The 22514-nt window shown below is 41.7% G+C and overlaps 1 protein-coding gene across 2 annotated transcripts in view; it reads left to right on the plus strand.

Moving 5' to 3' along the window:
• The window catches only part of LOC126470773 (heat shock 70 kDa protein 14-like), a 198111-nt gene that overhangs the window by 120674 nt on the left and 54923 nt on the right, over positions 1-22514 (plus strand). For both annotated transcript variants that reach the window (XM_050098779.1, XM_050098780.1), the window contains exon 5: positions 21035-21196. In XM_050098779.1, the coding sequence (XP_049954736.1) occupies positions 21035-21196 (162 nt within the window). The remainder of the gene's footprint in view (positions 1-21034; positions 21197-22514) is intronic.

Below are 22514 nucleotides of genomic sequence, written 5' to 3' on the forward strand. Positions count from 1 at the left end.
ATTTGATCCCTTTCTCGCATCTTAACACATTCTCTCAAACATTTTACAATTAGCAATCACACTTATTCCTTGTCATTTAAAAAGTAGGTTGTACTTCTATCTTACTTGGGTAATCCTTAATTGCTACCAGTTATCCAGTAGATTGGTGTTTGATGTACTTCTCAGTTCAAGGTTGGTGTTTAGGTTTCTATTTAAGGTAGATATAGAGAACAGAAAATGCTGTCAGAATCAATACAACACTAGAAACTGATGTAGTTAAAACACTGTGGTGTTGCTTATTGCGATGCTCCCATACATACTGTGCCATGTGTTCAGTGGCTGTCTGTCCCCCTTGTGATGCTGTCAACTCATCTAATGAATTGAGGAGATCCTGGGTGTTTCATTCAGAAAGGTTAGGTTCTTAGTAGTCAACATGTCTGGCTGTATCTCCAGCCAATACAATAAATGCTGGGTCAGATTTCTCATCGTTATTCCAGTGATAGTAGCTGGAAGCCGAAACATTGTCCCTGCTACGTACCATTGACTAGCATTCCGTCGTCCTGTAACTCTAACCTTGTGATTCCCTTCGGCCTTTCTTGCTCTTAGCAGTTCACTGTTGCCACCTGTGGGGGAAAATACATAGTGAACCTAATTTTGGAAAATATGGGTGCAATGTTAGTCCTCCCTTCTGACATCTGGCTACTTCTGGCTCCTCTGAAAGTAGTTGTGTTTCACATGCCAGCACACTAGCCTGAACCCACCTCTTCAGACATACTGTAACGTTCCCTCTTCGGCACGATCGTATGCCAACATCAGTACGTAGGTTTCCTTCCGGTCTAAGACTAGTGACACTTCCTCTGCTTTACCAATACAAATTGTCCTATGGCTCTCCATTTCAATGAGCGCAGATGAACCGTGTATCCCCACTCAACAGTGGGAACTACACTGATATTTGAACTGTTACCCCATCCTTGTTAATCTCACCAATGCTCGTCGTGCTAAGTCCGTTACCTAATATAACTGTTCTCTCTGTCTCTCGTACAAAAGTCATAACCGCTGGTATTCTCCCTGTATTTTTGTTAATACTCCTTTTTCTGCTTCCCAATGCAATTACACAAATGTTTCCTGCAGTCTTTGTATTTTGTTCCTTATCTCTTGTGCATCACGTCTCAACTTCAGTAGCAAGAGGTTAAAACTCTTGTTTTGAATTGTCAGTTTTGTAATGTGTCCACTACACCTCCCGTGAAGGGATGTGGAATCACGAGGGTTATTGCACCCATTTGAATGTTTGTGAAGGAAGCCCCAAAACACAATGCGCCCCCACCCACCCCCCAGGAGTGTCGTCATTCTTTGGCGAGTTCATGCTTGGCTACCACGAAGCCCCAGCCTTTGCAGCATCTTTTCCCTTTCGTGCTGCACGTCTATCCTCTTGCTTTTCTTTTTCCCCTCCCTTGCGGAGCATGTACAGCATAATTTTGGGAATGTATCCTGCATTTTCAGTAGCCTGATATCATAACAGTCATTCCACTGTTTTTTTCCCCATTCTCCTATCTTTCCTCCACTTCAGTGTTTGAGAATCCTCTTTTTCTTCTTCCTCTCTGCGCTCTCCTGAAGGCTGGCCCATGCATCTGATACATAACAGATGACTGGCTAATGTGTAATTCCCATCCCCGGGTCGACAGGTAGGGTTCACACCTATCCCTTGGTACAGGCCGGGCACAGGGAGGGTTGATAGCCTGAGCTGTCACCATCCCAAATTGCCAATTGGTCCCTCTGTCAGGCATTTGGGAGGTGTGAACAATCACCTAAGGTGGACGTGCCCCCCCTCTGAGGAGGGCCACCACAATTGGAAGGAGCGTGCCATCAGAGACGCTGGCAATCGTGGGGTATTTCCTTCAGTTAGCCAACGTCATCATCTCAGTACACAAAACATAAACTGAAAGAATCTAACGATTCAATGACCCTCCCAGCTGCACTGCAGTTCCTTGTGGTTTCGTGTACTGAAGACGTCAGTCTTTTGCAACGATTAATTCAGTCATTATTGAGAAAGGTATTGATGCAACCACTGGCTCTGTAAAATCCTGCTCTCGTTTACATAGAGGCACTGTACTTTTGGAAACTACTTGTGATTGTTAAGCACAACTGTGACGAGGCCCGTGGAACACTGAATTCTTCGTTGGTGTTATTTACAGTAGGCTGATCGATGGTCTGTCTGAGGCAGAAATCCAAACTTATCTCTTTGATTAAGGCTTCATTGAAGTCCATTGGGTGACACTCGACTGTCCGGTCGACACCTGGCCAAATGTTTAACCTGTGGTATGGATGCTCACAATAACAAGTGTCTGCCTCCTCCTCCTCCTCCTCCTCCTCCTCCTCCTCGCTGTATCATTCCATGGCTACCACGCAGCCTCCTTCCTTGATTGTTCCACGTATCTTGATGAGTGGGCTGTCCAGGAGATCTGGGTGATGGAAAAAGTACCTTACCCAGTCAGTCGTAAGTTATTGGCTAGTCAGAAACCCTGCATTTTACCATCCGGCAGTTAACGATACCATTCCTGCTGCATCTCGTTCCACAAAAGATGTTGTAAAATCGCCCTCTCATGGTAGCATCCCAATCTCTTTCTGCTCCAACTGTGCAACCGGCCACCAAATTTTCACCTCACTCGGCGAAATCACCTGTTCCACAACCAGCAGGCTGGAAAGAACAGAAGGAATACTCCTACAAAGACTTTTCACGTCCCTCCAGCCAACAAACACCTGAATCATCATCTGCCAACCACAAAGACTCCAAGAAGTAAAACAGAGGCAAACGGTCTTCTCCTTCGCCTGCATGGAGATCCTCATCAATGGTTTCACCATGTGGTACCCTCACCTGGCTGACCTCCGTGTCACCAGTGCGCAACACCAAATGTTTTTCTGCCCTGGACTCCACAGAGTGACTGTGGGAGAATGTCGATGCCTCTGTAGATCTCGTGGAGCAAGATCCTCCAGCCTCTGCGCCATTCCCTGTAGCAGAGTATCTTTGAAGGCTGGCACTTGGCAGCTGCCTAGGTGACACCCCTTCACTTTTTCTCCCCTCCCCTTTCCTCGTTAAGACCTCTCATCCAGTGGAACATTCACGGCCTTAGATCCAACAAGTAGGAATTATGGATGCTCTTGGAATAGCATTGTCTTCTTATTCTGTGCTTCCAGGAAACAAAATTGTGTCCTCACAATCACTTTGACCTTCTGCATTTGTATCTGGTCCACTTTGACCTCCCCCATGAGGATGGCATTCCATCTCGTAGGAGAGTCATGCTGCTCATCTGGGATGACCTTCATAGTCACATCGTCTCCCTGAACACCTAGCTGCAAGCTGTTGCAGTCCGCATTTTCCTTCCTTGCTTCACCTTTTCCCTTCGTACTGTTTACATTCCTCCATCTTTCGGTGTCACCAGGGCAGACTACCTCCAGCTGATTGGGCAACTCCCTCACCCCTTTTTGCTGCTCGATGACTTTAATGCACATCATCACCTTTGGGGCTCTTTGCAAACCTGTCCTTGACATGCCATCTTGGCTGACCTCAATTAACTCAACCTCATCTGCCTTAATGCTGGAACACCCATGTTCCTGTCAGACTCGACACCCACTGATTCCCATTTGGACCTCTTATTCCGCACTGCCCAGTTTGCCCGTAGCCTCGTGTGGTCTATTCTCTGTGATAAATACTTGAGTGACCATTTACTACTGTGCACTATCCATTTGCTGACTCCTACACACTCCCCCCCACCCACCCCCCCTCCCGCCCCCCCCAATGTGCAAACCAAAATGGCTGCTTTCTAAAGCCGACTGGCGGCTTTACTCCTCCGTAGCGACCTTTGGCAAACAACTTTTCCACAATTGTGATGACCAGGTAGAATCCCTTGCCAAAGTTATCCTAACCACCACAAAATATTCCATTCCTCGCACCTCGTCTTCACCACACGATGTCCCTGTCCCATGGTTGACTGAGGTATACTGTGATCCAATTCGCACACGGAGACATGGGCTCCTCGTTTTTGACCATCATCCTATGATGCAGAACTGTAATTGTTATAAACACTTGCATGTGCAGTGTTGTCGTGTTCTTTGGGATGGCAAAAAAGACAGCTGAATACTAGATCTTTTAACAGTTCCACTCCCTCTTCCATCGTGTGGGCCAAACTCAGGCGGCTCTCTGGGACCAAGGTCCATTCCCCAGTTTCCGTCCTGACCATAGCAGATGATGATGTAGTGGATCCTATCGCTATCTTCCAACACCACTATTTTGCGGAGGTGTTGAGCTCCACCCACTGTCACCCTGCCTCCATCCATCGGAAACGAGGGGATGAGGCTCAGGTGATACCCTTCTCTTCCCAGAATTGAGTGTTACAACACTGCTTTTACTATGAGGGAGCTAAATCATGTTCACATTTCATCCCACTCCTCCACCCCAGGGCTGGACGATGTTCACCTTTCTATTTTGGGCAACCACTTTCTCCTTCATATGTACAATCGTATCTGGACAGTGGGCATGTTTCCCAGATGCTTACGTGAAGCCACTGTCATACACGTACCTAAGCCCAGTTAGGACAGACGCCTTCCTTCTCTCTATTGCCCTATTTCTCTCACCAGCTTTGTTTGCAATGTGATGGATTGTATGAGTCATGACAGGCTGGTATGGTGGCTTGAGTCTCGCAATTTACTAACCACTGTACAATGTGGATTTTGAGCACGCCGTTCTGCAATGGGTGCTCAGTGGGGCCAACTGGACACTTCATAGCCGGTTGGCCCATTTGGAACACTGTGCGGATGTTGAGGCGTGGGTGGATCATATTACAAAAATGGTCCACCATGCCACTGCAGCATCCATTCCACAGTCCACAGGCCACCGGAAGAGGCAACCTGTCCCTTGGTGGAGTGCCGAATGATGCTCTGCAATCAGGACCAGGTGTGCGGCTCTGCGCCAGTTCCAGTGTCGGCCGACTGCTGAGAATCTTGCAACCTTTCAGGTGGCGAGGGCAAAATGTCGCCGCATTATTAGAGAGAGCAAGACGAGGTGGTGGCAACAGTGCCTGAACGCCATTAATCGTTCCACCAAATGTTCGATTGTGTGGGAGACCATCAGGAGAATTTCTGGGAGAGGAGGGAGGTGACCCATGGCTGCTGTAATGAATAATGGCACTCTCCACACGGATCCACGAGACATTGCCCACGCTATGGCAGCGTATTTTGCCACGGTTACTGCAACAGCCAGTCAGGATCCGGGTTTCCAGTGCCATAGAGCGTTTGCTGAGAGGTATACTCTGGACTTCCAGTCCACTTCTAATGAAATTTACAATTGCCCATTTTCCATGTGGGAGTTGGATTCTGCATTATCGTGACACATCACCTGGTCACGACAGGATTCATTACAGTATGCTACGGCACCTCACAAGGCGCAACAAAGAAATTCTCCTCGCACTTTTTAATGCCATTTGGGCGTCATGTCACTTTCCTGACTCGTGGCATGAGGCAGTTTTAATTCCCTTTTTAAAACCTGGAAAGACCGCACGAGCCCAAGTAGCTACCATAGTGTTGCCCTCACTAGTTGCACAAGAAAGACCTGGGAGTGGATGGTCAACCGGCGCCTTGTCTGGATGTTAGAATCCCGGCAAGTCCTTAGTCGCTTTCAGTGTGGGTTCAGGAGGGTTTGTTCCACCTTCGATAACCTTGCCCTCCTGGAGGCGGCTATACAGCAAGTTTTCCACCACCATCACCACCTTCTAGGTGCATTTTTTGACATCGAGAAGGCCTACGATACCACTTGGAGCGTCTCATCCTGGAGCAGCTTCATGAATGGGATTTTCGTGGTTGTCTTCCTCTTTTTATTCAGTCTTTCCTCTCGCCACGATATTTTAGATACCAAATTGGTGACTCCTGTTTGACTGCTTTGAGCAGGAGAACGGTGTCCCTCAGGGTAGTGTTTTAAGTGTGACTGTATTTGCCATCACTACTAATAGCATTACCTCCATAGTGAAAAGTCCTGTCCAGTGTTTCTTGTTTGTGGATGATTTCTCTTTGTTTTGCTCTTCTTCAAGCCTTGCAACAACAACGCATCAGTTGCAACTTACTCTTAGACATTTGGATGACTGGGCACAGAAGAGTGGTTTTAAGTTTTCCACTGAGAAGTCCACATGTGTTCTTTTTCACCGTTCTCGTTCATTTGTAACCTTTTACTGAGTTGAGGATGAGGGACACTGTCCTTGCTTTTAAAGACACAGTGAGATTTGTGGGGCCCATTTTTTGCTCGAAGTTTACACGGTTACCTCATCTTAAAGACCTAAAACGACTGTCACTTAGGCTTTAAGTATTTTAAAATATCTTAGCCACAGTACATGGGTAGCCGACAGGACTTGTCTGCTCCAGTTTTACAGGGCGTTTGTGCTATCTCAGCTCGATTATGGGTGCATGGTGTATGGGTCTTAGAGGCCTTCTTACTTAAAGATGTTGAACGTTGTGCACCATGAAGGGCTTCGGTTGGCCACTGGGGCATTCAGAAGTAGCCCCATACCAAGCCTCTGTGCAGAGGCTGGTGAACCACCACTTCATATGCGGTGGCGGCTACTTATGGTGCGCCAGGCGTGTAAAACTTTGTCCACACCATACACACCTGCATACCATACCATTGCTCAGCTTCCTCTGGCACGGCTATTTCATAACCGGCAACGAGCGATGCGGCCCTAGGGGATTCACGCACGGGATTGCCTCTCTGCGATGGATATGGCTTGTCTTCATGTTTTCCGTCACGGTTGGAGCAGATTTCCACCTTGACTCCTCCGGAGACCCAGACTTATTTTAGATTTGACTAATTTTAAGAAAGATAGTACACCAGATTTTACATTCCAATCTCTGTTTTTTGACATTTTAGGTGTGCGTCACGGTTTTACCGTCATTTACACTGATGGCTCCAAACAGGAGACTTTCATTGGCTGTTCTGTAATGTTACCTGATATGTTACCCGGATTCGCCTCCCTGATGAATATACTGTTTTCGCAGCGGAGCTCCATGCGATCCTGAAGGCAATAGAGTGGATGGATCATGTTCGGGGCAATCGATTTCTCCTCTGCTCTGATTCTCTTAGTGCCTTACAATCACTGCAGAACCTGTACCCAACTGAGGAGATGGTTCAGCTGATATATGACCAACTGTACTTGCTCCAACGGCATGGTAAGGAGGTGTCCTTCTGCTGGGTGCCTGGTCATGTAGGAATATGGGCCAATCGGGCTGCCAAGGAGGCCTGCAGAGAGCAGTCAGTCATTTCTGCACTCCACAAGAACTGCGTGGAGTTGTGAGAGGAAGAATTGCTGGCGGTGACTGCCAATAAACTGCTGTTGGTGAAGTCAACAACTCGGCTGTGGTGTTCATCCTGCCGGTTGCTGAGGTGGGAAGAAGTGACCCTCATGCGTCTTCGGATTGGGCACTGTCCTCTCACACGTAGCTTTCTATTACGGGGGTGGGGGGGGGGGCGAGGGGAGGGGAGGGGAGGGGAGGATCCCCCGTTTTGTGATGCTTGTGGTGCGCACATCTCTGTCTGGCACGTTTTAACAGACTGCATTTCATACTGTGATGCAAGGGCAGAAGCACAAGTTGATGGGGATCTGCCCTGTGTTTTAGCTAATGATGAGATGTATGTGTCTAGGATTTTAAAGTTTTGTGAGGTGTCTGGACTCTGGTCTAAACTTCTAGGCTGGAGGTTTTTGTGTCTTGCAAAGTGGCTGGCTCCTCCCTTTTTTCCTTGTGGTCAGCTAGCCACTCCCATCTGCTATATTGTTTTAGGTCCCTCTACCACTTTCTTCCTGTGTTGTCCAAGTTTCACTGCTGACAGCATGCTTCATCCCACACTTCGGTGTGGGTAGGCACATATTTTTCCAAGCTTGTTAACTGTATTTTACGTTCTGTTTTATCTTACTATTCTGAGTATTTTCTTGGCACCCATCTTAATCTGTTACTGGGAGCGGGCGCTGAAGACCTTGCTGTCGTGCACCCAAACAACCCACTACATACTGTACATACATGCTCTCCTCAGCAGGTATGCATGCCGTTTGTCTGCCGTGCCTGGCTACTCATCCTATGCCTCCTCCTTTGACCGTCAGTATGGTGCATGTCCCTCTTCTCTGTTATCTCCTGGAGTTTGCTTTCGGTTATTGCACCAGCAGATTAACTTAAAACTACCTGCCACTTTTCCTTTGGGTGTGAACCCTTCACCACCTTGGCTTCGTGCAGCGGCTCACGTTCACCTTGTACTTCATTTGATTCATAAGGAGACTACTCCAGACTCGCTCTATCCCCATAAGATTTTTCGATCTTTGTACGGAACATCGCTGTAGTACCTTTTTGAATGCTGATGGCTCTCCGACTGACCATAGTATTGGGTGTGCTTTCGTTATTTCCACAGAGCATTTTTGGTGTCAGCTTTTGGAAGACTGCTCAGTATTTACAGCAGAGCGGTACCCTGTATCAGGCCACATCATACATCCAGTGACACAGGCTGTTCGATTGTGTCATTTGCTGTGACTCTATACCCTCAGAGCCTGTGTGTGATGCACATCATCCATCCCTTAGTGCAGTGGGTCCAGGAAAGCTTTCACTTCCTCACTTTTGATGGGGCCACAGTGATGTTTATGTGGGTTCCTGGTCACATTGGTCTGATGCGAAACGAGGCTGCTGATGCTGCTGCCAAGGTTGCAGTCCTCCTACCTCAGCCAGCTAGTTCTTCCATTCCTTCCGATGATCTGCTTATCGCCATCTGTCAGCAAGTGGTGTCACTTTGGCATCACCACTAGTCTTCCCTTCACACTAATAAGCTGCAGGGAATTAAACCTCTCCCAGTATCTTGGACAACCTTCTTTTGGCCCCCTTGCCATGAGGAGATCATTTTAGCTAAGTTGAGTGTTGGGCACTGTCTTTTTAGCCATCATTTGTTAAGTGGTGTTTCCCACCACTTTCTTAATGCTCATTGTCATCAACGTTTAACTGTTCGGCATTTCCTTATGGGATGCCCTTTTTTAACCACTTAAGTTGTACTGTATGTTTGCTGTCCAATTTATCGGCCATTTTAGTGAACAGTGAGAGAGCTGTTGACCGTGTTTGGCTTTTTATCCGTTGTAGCAGTATGGCGAAAGATATTTAATCTTTAGTTCAGGACCTCCATTGTCTTTATGGCTGTTTCTCCAAGAGAGGCTGTCCGTTGATTGTAGTTGCTTTTAACTCCTTTCTCATCTTTGTGTTCTACTGTTCTGATATGGATGCATATGACCTTAGTTGTTTTAATGTCTTAAAACAAAACAAAACAAAACAATCATTGTTACTCCTCATTGTGATCTAATTGCGTAAGGCACATAATGCACACTTTGCTCATCCTTCTTCCCTTGCTTTCTTAGATTTAGTGCTCTCTACTGGCAGTGATGTCAGCACTTGCAGTAGAGCATCACAGTTCCCTTAAATGGCTTAACATGTCCATCATGAACAATGGGAGTCTTTGTTCGTAATTATAACTTTACATTAATGAGTGACTTCATTTTTATGACCTGCTATGGTCTGTGGCGTCATCAGAAATTTCATTGTTTTGTTCGTAGGTGAGCAGGGATTCATCACTAAGACCCATTGACCAATTCTGAACTGTGGTAATTGGTCTATATGTGATCCTATTTGCTATTGACTCTCTAGTACATCTGTGTTTGCTTTCTTTACCTTCTTCCAAACATTGTGTAATGTCATTGCAAACTTCATAACTGATTCCCAGTTTTTCCAATTTTAGGCTTAATCACCACAAAAACAGAAGTCAGATTTGTACCACATATTACCTCACATGGTGATAGACCAACACTACACTGGACATCAGAATTGTAAGCTGACATGACATACAGAAGGTAAATGTACCAATCATTGTGATGGAAGTTCACAACAACTACTCAACATCTTACCAACTGTACAGTGAATGTATTCTGTTTTCCTGATAGACTGAGGGAGCCAAGGGCTAGTCCTGAGCTTGTGAGTGCTTAGTAAATGACATAGGTGCTTAATCATACTGGATATAAAATTAGTGCCCTGATTTGTAATTATTGTATCAGGAACACTAAACTTCAGCAACCAGCTTTTCACCATTGTCTTTGCCACTGTACTTGCTTTAAAATGCATACTGTAACAGTTATGAGCTTTCTTCATCTTTGATTCTATGAAACATGCTTTCCATATTTTGGGATGAGGTAGAATGGACCACAACAAGAAAAAATTGTCAGGTAAATGTGGACTCAAAAATGCATATCTTTAATAGCTTTGCTACTGTGAAAGACATCTTTTCTACTGAACAAGGGTTCATAGCTCTTAAGGTATGCATTTTAGAGTCTATGTTTACTACACAATTTTTTCTTGGTTTGGTCCATACTACCCCCTACCAAAATATGGAAAGCAAAGAGCTCACGGTAGAAGAGATTTGGTTCACAGTATCGAATATGAGGTGTTCATAGCTCTTACGACATGCTTTTTGGAGTCCATCTTTACCAGATTTTTTCGCTTCGAATGATCGTTCCTGTAATATCCTTGAATATAGACCATTCTTAATGAAATACCATGTATAAGGTCATATGATAGTCATTAATCATTTCAAGCGCAGTTGGCACCACACTGGGGCTGTATTTCATATTCCTACACAACAGGCCATAGTGCTTTGTGGACTGCAGCTGTGCCCTAAATACTTGAAATCAAATCTTCCTTCTTGGGCTCTCAGAATTCTGTTTTTCTTTCCTGATTGGTATATGCCTTCATAGTTAAATTCACTTGATTTCAGAGCACAATACGTTAACATACTTGGAGTCTCTTGTGGTCCCAGCAATCACTTCAACACACCATGGTCTGTCACAACTTTAAACTTTTTCGTGTACGAATAACAATGGAAATACGTAATAGCATAAATAACAGCCAACATTTCCATCTCTGTGGTTGAATAGTTCAGTTCTACTTATTCATCTGTATCAATGTACTGTATATTCTGTCAGGTGTTCCTTGCCATCTACATCCTAACTGGGAATATATTCAATCACCTGACTGTTCATGTCTATTTATTTTATTTATTTATTTATTTACAATACAGGTTCTGTAGGACCAAATTGGGGAGCAAATCTCCAAGGTCATGGAACGTGTCAGTACATGAAATTAAAACATAAAAGTTATAACAGATAAAAGTAAATGTTTATGAACCCGAAAGTCAGTCAGTCCATAAGTTTAAGTAAATGCAATCAACCATACAAAAAGTATCAACTTAACTTTTCAAGGAACTCCTTGACAGAATAGGAGTAAGTTATGAGGAAACTCTTCGGTTTCGATTTGAAAGAGTTTTGAATTTTTGTGGTAGCTTATTGAAAATGGATGCAGCAGTATACTGCACACCCTTCTGCACAACAGTTATGGAAGTCTGATCCAAATGCAGGTTTGATTTCTGGCAAGTATTAACTGAGTGAAAGCTATTTATTCTTGGGAATAAGCTAATATTGTTAACAAGAAATGACTTTAAGGAATATATGTATTGAGAGGCCAATGTCAAAATACCCAGACTCGTGAACAGGGTTCGACAAGAGGTTCATGACCCTACACCACTTATTGCCTGAACTGCCTCTTTCTGAGCCAAAAATATCGTTTTAGAGTGGGATGAGTTACCCCAAAATATAATACCATATGATATAAGCGAATGAAAATAAGCAAAGTAGGCTAATTTTCATGTCGAATGATCACTCACTTCAGATATCATTCGAATAGTAAAAGTGGCAGCACAAAGTCTTTGAACAAGATCCTGAACTTGGCTTTTCCACAACAGTTTACTATCTATCTGAACACCTAGAAATTTGAACTTTACAGTTTCACTAATCATATGCCCATTCTTTGCAATTAAAACATCAGGTTTTGTTGAATTGTGTGCTAGAAACTAAACACTTAGTCTTACTGTGATTTAGCGTTAGTTTATTTTCTACAAGCCACAAACTTAGGTCATGAACTGCACTATTTGAATCCGAGCCAATGTTGCACACAACATCCTTTACCACCAAGATATTCATCATACAGAAATATTCTGTAAGGATATCTGGTGGTCATCCTCAAACTTCATGAAGGCAATTGTTTAAAAATTTAGGCATCCTAACAACCTCTCTTATGAAGTTTGTTGTGAGGCATCAGGCACAATTTAAAAATAGTAGTATTGTTTGTAAGTCTAACACTTGGAACAAAAATTGCCTCCACTATTCACAACTTAACTTACTCAGCCGTAAAAATATTTGAAAATATCACCTACAAATTAAGGGTGCAGGCACATAATAAAAGTTTTAAAAACAACTGAAATAATTTCTGTTTGACAACTCCTCCTACTCAATGGATTAATTTATATAAAGTTAGTATCTGTATGTTGTTGGGTTCTACTTACCTAATTTTGTTCTAGACTAACACAGCAATAAATTCAGTAATCTTACTTCTACCAGACTTGATCATGTCCGTGTAATTTTTTTTTTTAAATAAAAAGTCTTGATCATTTAAAATGAAGCAGATTTTAGCCACCAAATATTAAAATGAAGATGTAACTTGATACATTGTTAATGAAATGAGCATATAGTCTCTAGTATCTATCTTGGAATAACTAAAAACCTGTAACTTTGACTACTTCCAGAATTCACTGAACATACACTCACTCGAACAGAAACAACTACTGAAATTCACCAAAACAGGTAAAACAGGTAAGCAAGTTCCCAAAATGTCTCCTTAATACCTTGGTATGACAAACTGTAAGATGTAAACAAACTCTAGTCAACACATATCTGTCAGATTTAAAGCTCTCGTGCTTTCTTTAGTACTGCTCATGCTCATGCTTATGCTCGCTTTACCAATAATACCACAACAATGATAAGGAAACAGATCAGCCACTCACATTAGTATGGGGTTTATATTGTTTTCTAGATCTTTCCACCATGTTGGGATTCAGGTGACGCCATCAACTCCATTAAAAAATTTAGGACACTTGTGGATCTCCACTGCTTTCTTGATAAATGAATCCCAGTAACACAAGGTGTGTGCCAGGATTTCAGTGTTGTCAAATAATAATTTGTGTGTGTTGGTAACACCATGCTTTGCAATGAATGGTTTCTCACAACGTCTTAGTTATACATTTTGGAGTGTTTCTTGCACTGTTCATTAATAATGTGATTACACTGTTGTAATAATTCATTCCAAACTCACATGATATATTGTAAACCACATGCCTCAAAGACCTAGGACATCTTACTAGGTACAATCCATATTTTTAGAAACTGGATTAAAGATGGGTTATTTTTAAGTATAGTTTTCACTTCACCTCTCACTTCGGTGAGATGGCTTTACATTCCAGACTTAGGACTTTGTCAATCTCAGTTTATAAGATACACATCAAATTAATTTGGTAAAGATTTCAATATTATATTTTTGACTAATTTACAGCAAAAATAACATTAATAAACTTCCAATCTGATAAAGATGTCACACTTTGCAACTAGAGCGTGGGGAAATAGTCGCAGGATCATACGTATTGTTTTCAATAGCTTGTCTTCAAATTGAGAAGCACATTGTGATCAAATTTAGTAATGGCCTGTCAGATAATGATGCACAAAAATCAACATTCAAATTAATTTTATTTACATGTCAAGTTCCATAGGACCAAACTGAGGAGAAAATCTCCCAGGTCATGGAACATGTCAGTACATGAAATTACAACATAAAAGTAATAATAGATAAAAATAAAATGTATATGAACCCAAAAAAAGTCAATCCATAAATTTAAGTAAATGCAATCTACAATACAACAAGAACTTACCCCAAAATATACCACCATATGATACAAGCGAATGAAAATAAGCAAAGTAGACTAATTTTTGTGTCGAATGATCGCTCACTTCAGATATTGTTCCAATAGTAAAAATGGCAGCATTAAGTCTTTGAACAAGATCCTAAATGTGGGCTTCCCACGACAGTTTACTATCTATCTGAGCACCTAGAAATTTTAACTGTTCAGTTTCACTAAATATGCCCACTCTGTGAAATTAAAATGTCAGGTTTTGTTGAATTGTGTGTTAGAAACTGTAAAAACTGAGTCTTACTGTGATTTGGAGTTAATTTATTTTCTACAAACCATGAACTTAGGTCAATGTTGGACACAACATCCTTTACTGCCAAGCTAGCGTCATCAGCAAACAGAAATATTTTAGAGTTACCCATAATACTAGACGGCATATCATTTATATAAATAAGGAACAGGAGTGGCACCAACACTGATCCCTGGGTCTGCCCCCACTTGACTGTACCCCACTGAGACCCCCACATCACAGCCATTCTCAACATTGTGAATAATAACCTCTTGCTGTCTGTTGCTAAAATAAGAGGTGAACCAATTGTGAGCTACTCCCCGTATTCCGTAATGGTCCAACTTCTGGAGCAGTATTTTGTGATCTACACAATCAAATGCCTTAGTTAATTTAAAATACATGCCTACTACAATAGTACAAGTTTATATGCCAGCTAGCTCTGCAGATGACGAAGAAATTTAAGAAATGTATTACAAAATAAAAGAAATTATTCAGATAGTGAAGGGAGACGAAAATTTAATAGTCATGGGTGACTGGAATTCGGTAGTAGGAAAAGGGAGAGAAGGAAACGTAGTAGGTAAACATGGATTGGTGCTAAGAAATGAAAGAGGAAGCCGCCTGGTAGAATTTTGCACAGAGCACAACTTAATCATAGCTAACACTTGGTTCAAGAATCATAAAAGAAGGTTGTATACATGGAAGCAGCCTGGAGAAACTGACAGATTTTAGATAGATTATATAATGGTAAGACAGAGATTTAGGAACCAGGTTTTAAATTGTAAGACATTTCCAGGGGCAGATGTGGGCTCTGACCACAATCTATTGGTTATGAACTGTAGATTAAAACTGAAGAAACTGCAAAAAGGTGAGAATTTAAGGAGATGGGACCTGGATAAACTGACTAAACCAGAGGTTGCACAGAGTTTCAGGGAGAGCGTAAGAGAACAAATGGTAGGAATGGGGGAAAGAAATACAGTAGAAGAAGAATGGGTAGCTTTGAGGGATGAAGTAGTGAAGGCAGCAAAGGATCAAGTAGGTAAAAAGACGAGGGCTAGTAGAAATCCTTGGGTAACAGAAGAAACATTGAATTTAATTGATGAAAGGAGAAAATATAAAAATGCAGTAAATGAAGCAGGCAAAAAGGAATACAAACGTCTCAAAAATGAGATCGACAGGAAGTGCAAAATGGCTAAGCAGGGATGGCTAGAGGACGAATGTAAGGATGTAGAGGCTTATCTCACTAGGGGTAAGATAGATACTGCCTACAGGAAAATTAAAGAGACCTTCGGAGAAAAGAGAACCGCTTGTATGAATATCAGCAGCTCAGATCGAAACACAGTTATAAGCAAAGAAGGGAAAGCAGAAAGGTGGAAGGAGTATATGGAGGGTCTATACAAGGGCGATGTGCTTGAGGACAATATTATGGAAATGGAAGAGGATGAAAATGAAGATGAAATGGGAGATACGATACTGCGTGAAGAGTTTAACACAGCACTGAAAGACCTGAGTCGAAACAAGGCCCCGGGAGTAGACAACATTCCATTAGAACTACTGACGGCCTTGGGAGAGCCAGTCCTGACAAAACTCTACCATCTGGTGAGGAAGATGCATGAGACAGGCGAAATACCCTCAGACTTCAAGACGAATATAATAATTCCAATCCCAAAGAAAGCAGGTGTTAACAGATGTGAAAATTACCGAACTATCAGTTTAATAAGTCACGGTTGCAAAATACTAATGCGAATTCTTTACAGACGAATGAAAAAACTAGTAGAAGCCAACCTAGGGGAAGATCAGTTTGGATTCCGTAGAAATATTGGAACACGTGAGGCAATACTGACCCTACGACTTATCTTAAAAGAAAGATTAAGGAAAGGCAAACGTACGTTTCTATCATTTGTAGACTTAGAGAAAGCTTTTGACAATGTTGACTGGAATACTCTCTTTCAAATTCTAAAGGTGGCGGGGGTAAAATATAGGGAGCGAAAGGTTATTTACAATTTGTACAGAAACCAGATGGCAGTTATAAGAGTCGAGGGGCATGAAAGGGAAGCAGTGGTTGGGAAAGGAGTGAGACAGGGTTGTAGCCTCTCCCCGATGTTATTCAATCTGTATATTGAGGAAGCAATGAAGGAAACAAAAGAAAAATTTGGAGTAGGTATTAAAATCCATGGAGAAGTAATAAAAACTTTGAGGTTCGCCGATGACATTGTAATTCTGTCAGAGACAGCATAGTACCTGGAAGAGCAGCTGAACGGAATGGACAGTGTCTTGAAAGGAGGATATAAGATGAATATCAACAAAAGCAAAATGAGGATAATGGAATGTAGTCGAATTAAGTCGGGTGATGCTGAGGGTATTAGATTAGGAAATGACACTTAAAGTAGTAAAGGAGTTTTGCTATTTGGGGAGCAAAATAACTGATGATGGTCGAAGTAGAGAGGATATGAAATGTAGACTGGCAATGGCAAGGAAAGCATTTCTGAAGAAAAGAACTTTGTTAACATCGAGTATAGATTTAAGTGTCAGGAAGTCGTTTCCGAAAGTATTTGTGTGGAGTGTAGCCATGTAAGGAAGTGAAACATGGACGATAAATAGTTTGGACAAGAAGAGAATAGAAGCTTTCGAAATGTGGTGCTACAGAAGAATTCTTATGGTTAGATGGGTAGATCACATAACTAATGAGGAGGTGTTGAATAGGATTGGGGAGAAGAGAAGTTTGTGGCACAACTTAACTAGAAGAAGGGATCGGTTGATAGGACATGTTCTTAGGCATCAAGGGATCACCAATTTAGTATTGGAGGGCAGCGTGGAGGGTAAAAATCGTAGAGGGAGACCAAGAGATGAATACACTAAGCAGATTGACAAGGATGTAGGTTGCAGTAGGTACTGGGAGATGAAGAAGCTTGCACAGGATAGAGTAGCACGGAGAGCTGCATCAAACCAGTCTCAGGACTGAAGACCACAACAACAAGAAGCAACTTCCCCACCCCACAAAGAACTCCTTGAAAAACAGCCAGCTAATCTGTATCCTGGTAAAGGAAGCCCCTGAATTGTCAAATTATTTTGTGGTACTCCAATATACCAATAATTCCAGAATCACATCTGTAAGCAGTTCACTAACTTTATCTCTAATACCTTTTATATTTTGATGAAATATGCTAATTCTTTCTCTTCTTGGAAACATGACTTCCTCTGAATATAAGCCTTTAGTTAGAGGGACTTCCTTTTAGCAGGTATACATATCAGCTGTCTTCACTCTAAAATAGGTGCAGCTTCAACATCAACTACTACAGGAATTTTTCCATGAGTGATCCTACCAACACCCACTACACTGTCGTCTATAAGCTTTGCTAGCTTCCCCTTCCCATACCTTCTGAGGTGGAGGCCATGCCTAGTGAAACATGACAGAATAAATTGTCCCTCATAGTTTGGGAATATCAGTACCTGGTTTGTTGTCAATGCTCCCTTCAATTTTTCAAATGCTGTCTAAAAGTTGACTATGGAAATTCCACACCTTTTTTCAACAAATGATTCAATAGCTTAGCAATTTCGGCAAACTCTTCAATGAATTCCCATTATTAATTACAGAACCATAAAAATGATTGAAACTGCTATGTAGTTTGTGGTGGTAAGAAAACACATTCTGCAGAAGTTAGGTGTGCGTCAATATTCACATCTTCCTCTCATTACAGTGTGTTAACTGTGCTGGATTTAGCCTCTTAAAGAATTCCTCTGACCATTGCATGTGCTCTTCCATATCCTTAGAAAATGCAGTTATGTTGTTGAGATAAAAAACAGTCTTGATTTTAATCCTCTGAGCACTCCATCGGATACTAATAGCCTCCGAGATAGCTGGCACATCCTTCAGACCAAATGGCAGCCTAAAATATTGATAGTGACTCCAAGGGACAGTAAATGTGGTCTTTGGCCGCCCTTCCAGAACCACTTCCAACAGTGATAACCACTCCTCATACACATTGTGAAGTATTTACATTGACTTAAGTTCTCTCTAATCTCCATTATATTTAGTACAGGATGTCTGTCCATCACCGCTCATGCAGCAAAATCTATGCTTTTTTGTTCCATTCTATGATTTTTTCAGGACTATTACAATGGTAGCTGCCCATGGACTGTAACTTGATTCAGTATTGCCCTCAGCCAGCAGTTGATCAATAAATTCTTCCAGTATAGGTTATAGGTGCCTAGGTATCCTGTACGGCTTCTTATACACTAGAGCATTGTTAACCGTTGGTATGGTATGGCGAGTTACCAGTATTGCAGGTAATGATTGACTGGGATTGAACAGGTTGACAAATCATATTAACAAGTCTTTCATTGTTGACTTATCTCTTCCCTCCAAATTGTTTTACCTTCTCGCATAATGCAATTGTGTTGATGGTCTGGTTGTGGCAAAGGTCCTCACACGACCTACCCAGATTATACTCGTCCATGATCTCCAAGTTTGCAATCTATAAGCTTAACTTATCAGAGCTAAAATCATCCACACTTTCCAAAACCATACAATCCCCATCTATTTCCTTCACATGTACCAGGCTTCAGTGCACAATATAGTGCAACATGTCCATCTTGTTATTGCATTCCAGTACCTCTGCAACACGCATCATCTGAAGGTCAGTACCCACCCACATTTGTAACACTGAAGTTTTCTGCATTGCTTTTTAACATGGTCCATATGTCCACAGCTGTAGCATTTCACCTTTGTGTGGAAAAAGAAACACACAACCCTTATCTTGTCCTCAGGCCACAATATTGATCTCTTCCACTTGCTTAGCAGCCATAATGGTGGCAGCAAAATCCTTCGGGTTTTCCATTGTCGCTCTCCTTGACATGTCTGCTGGAAGTCCTCTTAAAAACACATCTGATTCCTGTTCTCCTCTTCTTGTGGAGTAATTCTGTTTGCTTCTACTTTCTGTGTAAGCTCGTACAAGTTAGCATTGATTTTCCTAATTCTGCCTATGAATGCCTCTACCAACTCACTTCACTTTTGAGACAACCCATTAAGCTGTTCTCTAAAAAAGCCTTGCAATATTCTGCTTGCGATAACGTGGTTAGTGGGCCTTCTTAAGCTGCTTAAATGTCTGTGCTTTATCCAGCACTTGATGGTACTGATGTATGCTGCTTGCATCACAACCAACTGTAATTTAGACACATCCAAGGATGTCTTGTCTGACCAACTGCCCAACCTAGCGGCAGCTTCCAGGTCATCACTGAACATTGAGACATCCTCGGTTGCCCTATCCGAAAAAGGAGTTGCTAGATTAGCTGTGACAGGATCCAGAGAAGGGATAGGTGAACTAACCAAAGCTTTTGCTTCCATTACATCCACTTGTTTATGCTCATTCTCGCTATTAAAAGTCTCCCTCTCTTTGCAAAGCTTCATTTATCTCCTTTAGCTCGGCAAACTGCCTTGCCAAGAGTTCATCCATTTCCTGGATTGTCATTGTTTCTGTTTTTGGCATTTGTGCAAACTCTTAACACACCACTCTAATGAAAGCATCAACCACAATACACACAGGCACGGTTACAAGAACAAACTACACTATTCCTTATGAAGGATAATAGCCCAGTGTTGTTCAGAACACTGATGCACTTTGTGGCCATTGCTTCGCCTTGTGCTGCACACAGCTGGCACCACTCACATGCATAGGAAGTCATTCCCAGCCAAATTACAATACTGGCACCTCACTGGTTGTAAGTAACATTCCTTATAATTACCCCTATACAACAGAATCCCAATCCCTGAAAAGGCAGCAGGTCATAGTTATCGGGCAGTGCCATTGGCTGGTGATGACTTCATTCATTTCTGGTTGTTTGGTTTAGTTGGCTCCGGAAGTAACAGTTTAGAATCGCAGACAGTCTAGTACCGGCTGTACAGCTGTTCTACATTCTGAGGCTCTGTCTCTTTTGCATTTTATGCTAAGGAAAATTCAGTAACAGGGTGTAATTTTTCAGAACTGTAAAATGCAGATATTTGGTTATGTTATCTATGTAAACCAAAGTGTGTTTGCAGAGACTGTGGTAGATGTTATAGATCTTGATAATGATCTTAAACCTACATAGATGTGTGAAAAAATACTAATATAATTTAGGTGCAAATCCCCATGTCCTGTATGGGCATCCATTGTTCAGTGTGTTTATGGTGGTGAGGTATGTGGATGCTTCAGACTTTTATTGAGAGAGAGAGAGAGAGAGAGAGAGAGAGAGAGAGAGAGAGAGAGAGAGCTGCAAAAAGGGACATAATTGAAATGTAATCATCAAATGATTCTCTTAAATTTTTTCAAATTGAGTTGATATAACAAACCAAAATCTGAACTCACTTTCAAGATGAGTGAGGTTCAAAACTCCACCTGGCCATTTTAATTTAAGTTTTCTGTGATTTCCTCTTCTCACTTCAAAGAAATGCAATAATAATTTGATTCCAGTGCCATTTCCTTCACATCTCCTCATGAGCTAATGTTCTGTTCCTAATGTTCTGGGTTGACAAAATGTTAATCTTTTATATTTCTTCCTTTTTATCTGATAAAATAAAGAAACCACATACAGAAATATGTGCATGTGTTATTCAGTTGTTTCTGCTTGGACTGTGTTATAATGAAATATGTTGTTTTAATGGTGACAGCATCTTTCAAGAACCTAGAGGACAGATGTCATGTGAGAAAATTTATGTATTCTTCTTGTTATTTTGTGTAATCCTTAATTTGGATGGTAGGATGTGGAATCAAACCTGTATACTCCCATATATAAATTAGTCAGTTCTTGTAAATAATTACTGGGTTTAATTTTTTGTGTTTTTTTTTTATCCAGAAATTGAGTAATCGTTGTTTAGTATAACATTGTTTGTAATTATATAATTTGTATTTATAAATAATGTATGAGTAATGATTACATACCTCCTGCAGGATGTGCCTCGTTTATCGCCTGGGGGGAGCTACAATGGATGTTACAGTTGTATTGTGCTGTGCAGGAATGTACACAGTGAAAGGCCATGTGTATAAAGCAAACTTCGGAGGGGACAAGTTCACAGAAATACTTGCCAACTTCCTCGCCGAAGTATTTCACCAGTGAGTTCAATTGGTCTCTGTTATTACAAGATGTCTCTCTTCTTGACACTGTGTTATTGTAATATTGTTGATAATTACCCTATGTATGATTTGTGATCAAAAAGTAATGGAAATTTTTATTTTCCTAAAGAATCTTTGTTTATTCATAATCATCAGCCTTTTCCGCTTCAAAGTAATCCCCCTCAGATATGATACACTTACGCCAGCACTTTTTCCAATCTTGGAAGTGCTTCTGAAATTCACTTTTCGTTATGATGTTCAGCTCCTTCAGTGATTCTGTTTTTATCTCATCAGGGGTGGCAAAACAACGTTCTCTCATTGTTTTCATCGACCTCAGGTATAGGAAGAAGTTGCATTTGGCCATGTTTGGTGAGTATGGTGGCTGAGGCGACATAACGTTTTTGGCTTTTGCCAAAAAATCGTGATCAAGCATTGAGATGTGAACGGGAGCATTATCGTGGTGCAATTTCCACGAGTAGTTTGCCACAGTTCTGGCAGGTTTTTTTTAGGACTGCTTCATGCAAACAGCACTTAACTTACAGGTAGTGTTCCTTATTGACTGTACAACCATAAGACAAGAACTCTTGATGCACTATCTAATTGTCATTGAAGAAAACAGTGAGAAGAACCTTGGCATGTGATCGAATTTGTTGAATTTTTTTCAGTCCTGGCTCTTCAGGCAGTTTCCATTGGGATGATTGGGTCTTGGTGTTGGTGTCATACCCGTATACCCATGTTTTGTCACCTGTTTTAATCTTATTTAGAAGTTCTGGATTGTTGTCAACTTTGTTCAGCATTTCCTGAGTGGAGTCTAGGTGGCGACGTTTTTGGTCAAACTTCCATGATTTTGGAGCAAACTTTGCTGCTGGTTCACGTTTAATTCCCAAAACACCCACAAAAAAAAAAACTTGGCATGAGCCAAAGGATACGCTGACATCATCAGCAACGTCTCTGATGGTGATTTGGTGGTTTTCCAGAGCCATTTTCTTTACTACTTCCACTTTATAAGTAATGATGTGCTAGGGCATCCAGAACGGTTACTGTCTTTGTCTTCTCAACCCTCTTTGGAATGTTCATACCCCTCATAAATTCTTGTCTTACTCATAGTAGACTTGCCAAAAGCCACAGTCAGTATTTCAAATGTTGTGCTACACTTTATTCAATTTTTCGAGCAAAATTTAGTGCAACAATGTGGGGAAAACATAGATTGCTACTTACTGTAAAGATAACACACTAAATTGGAGACAGGCACAGTTAAAAGACTCAAATAAGCTTTTAGCAATGGCCTTCATTGGAAAAATAGAAACACACACCATTC

The sequence above is a fragment of the Schistocerca serialis genome, chromosome 3 (assembly GCF_023864345.2).
Source record: "Schistocerca serialis cubense isolate TAMUIC-IGC-003099 chromosome 3, iqSchSeri2.2, whole genome shotgun sequence".
NCBI classification, from domain to species: Eukaryota; Metazoa; Arthropoda; class Insecta; order Orthoptera; family Acrididae; genus Schistocerca; species Schistocerca serialis.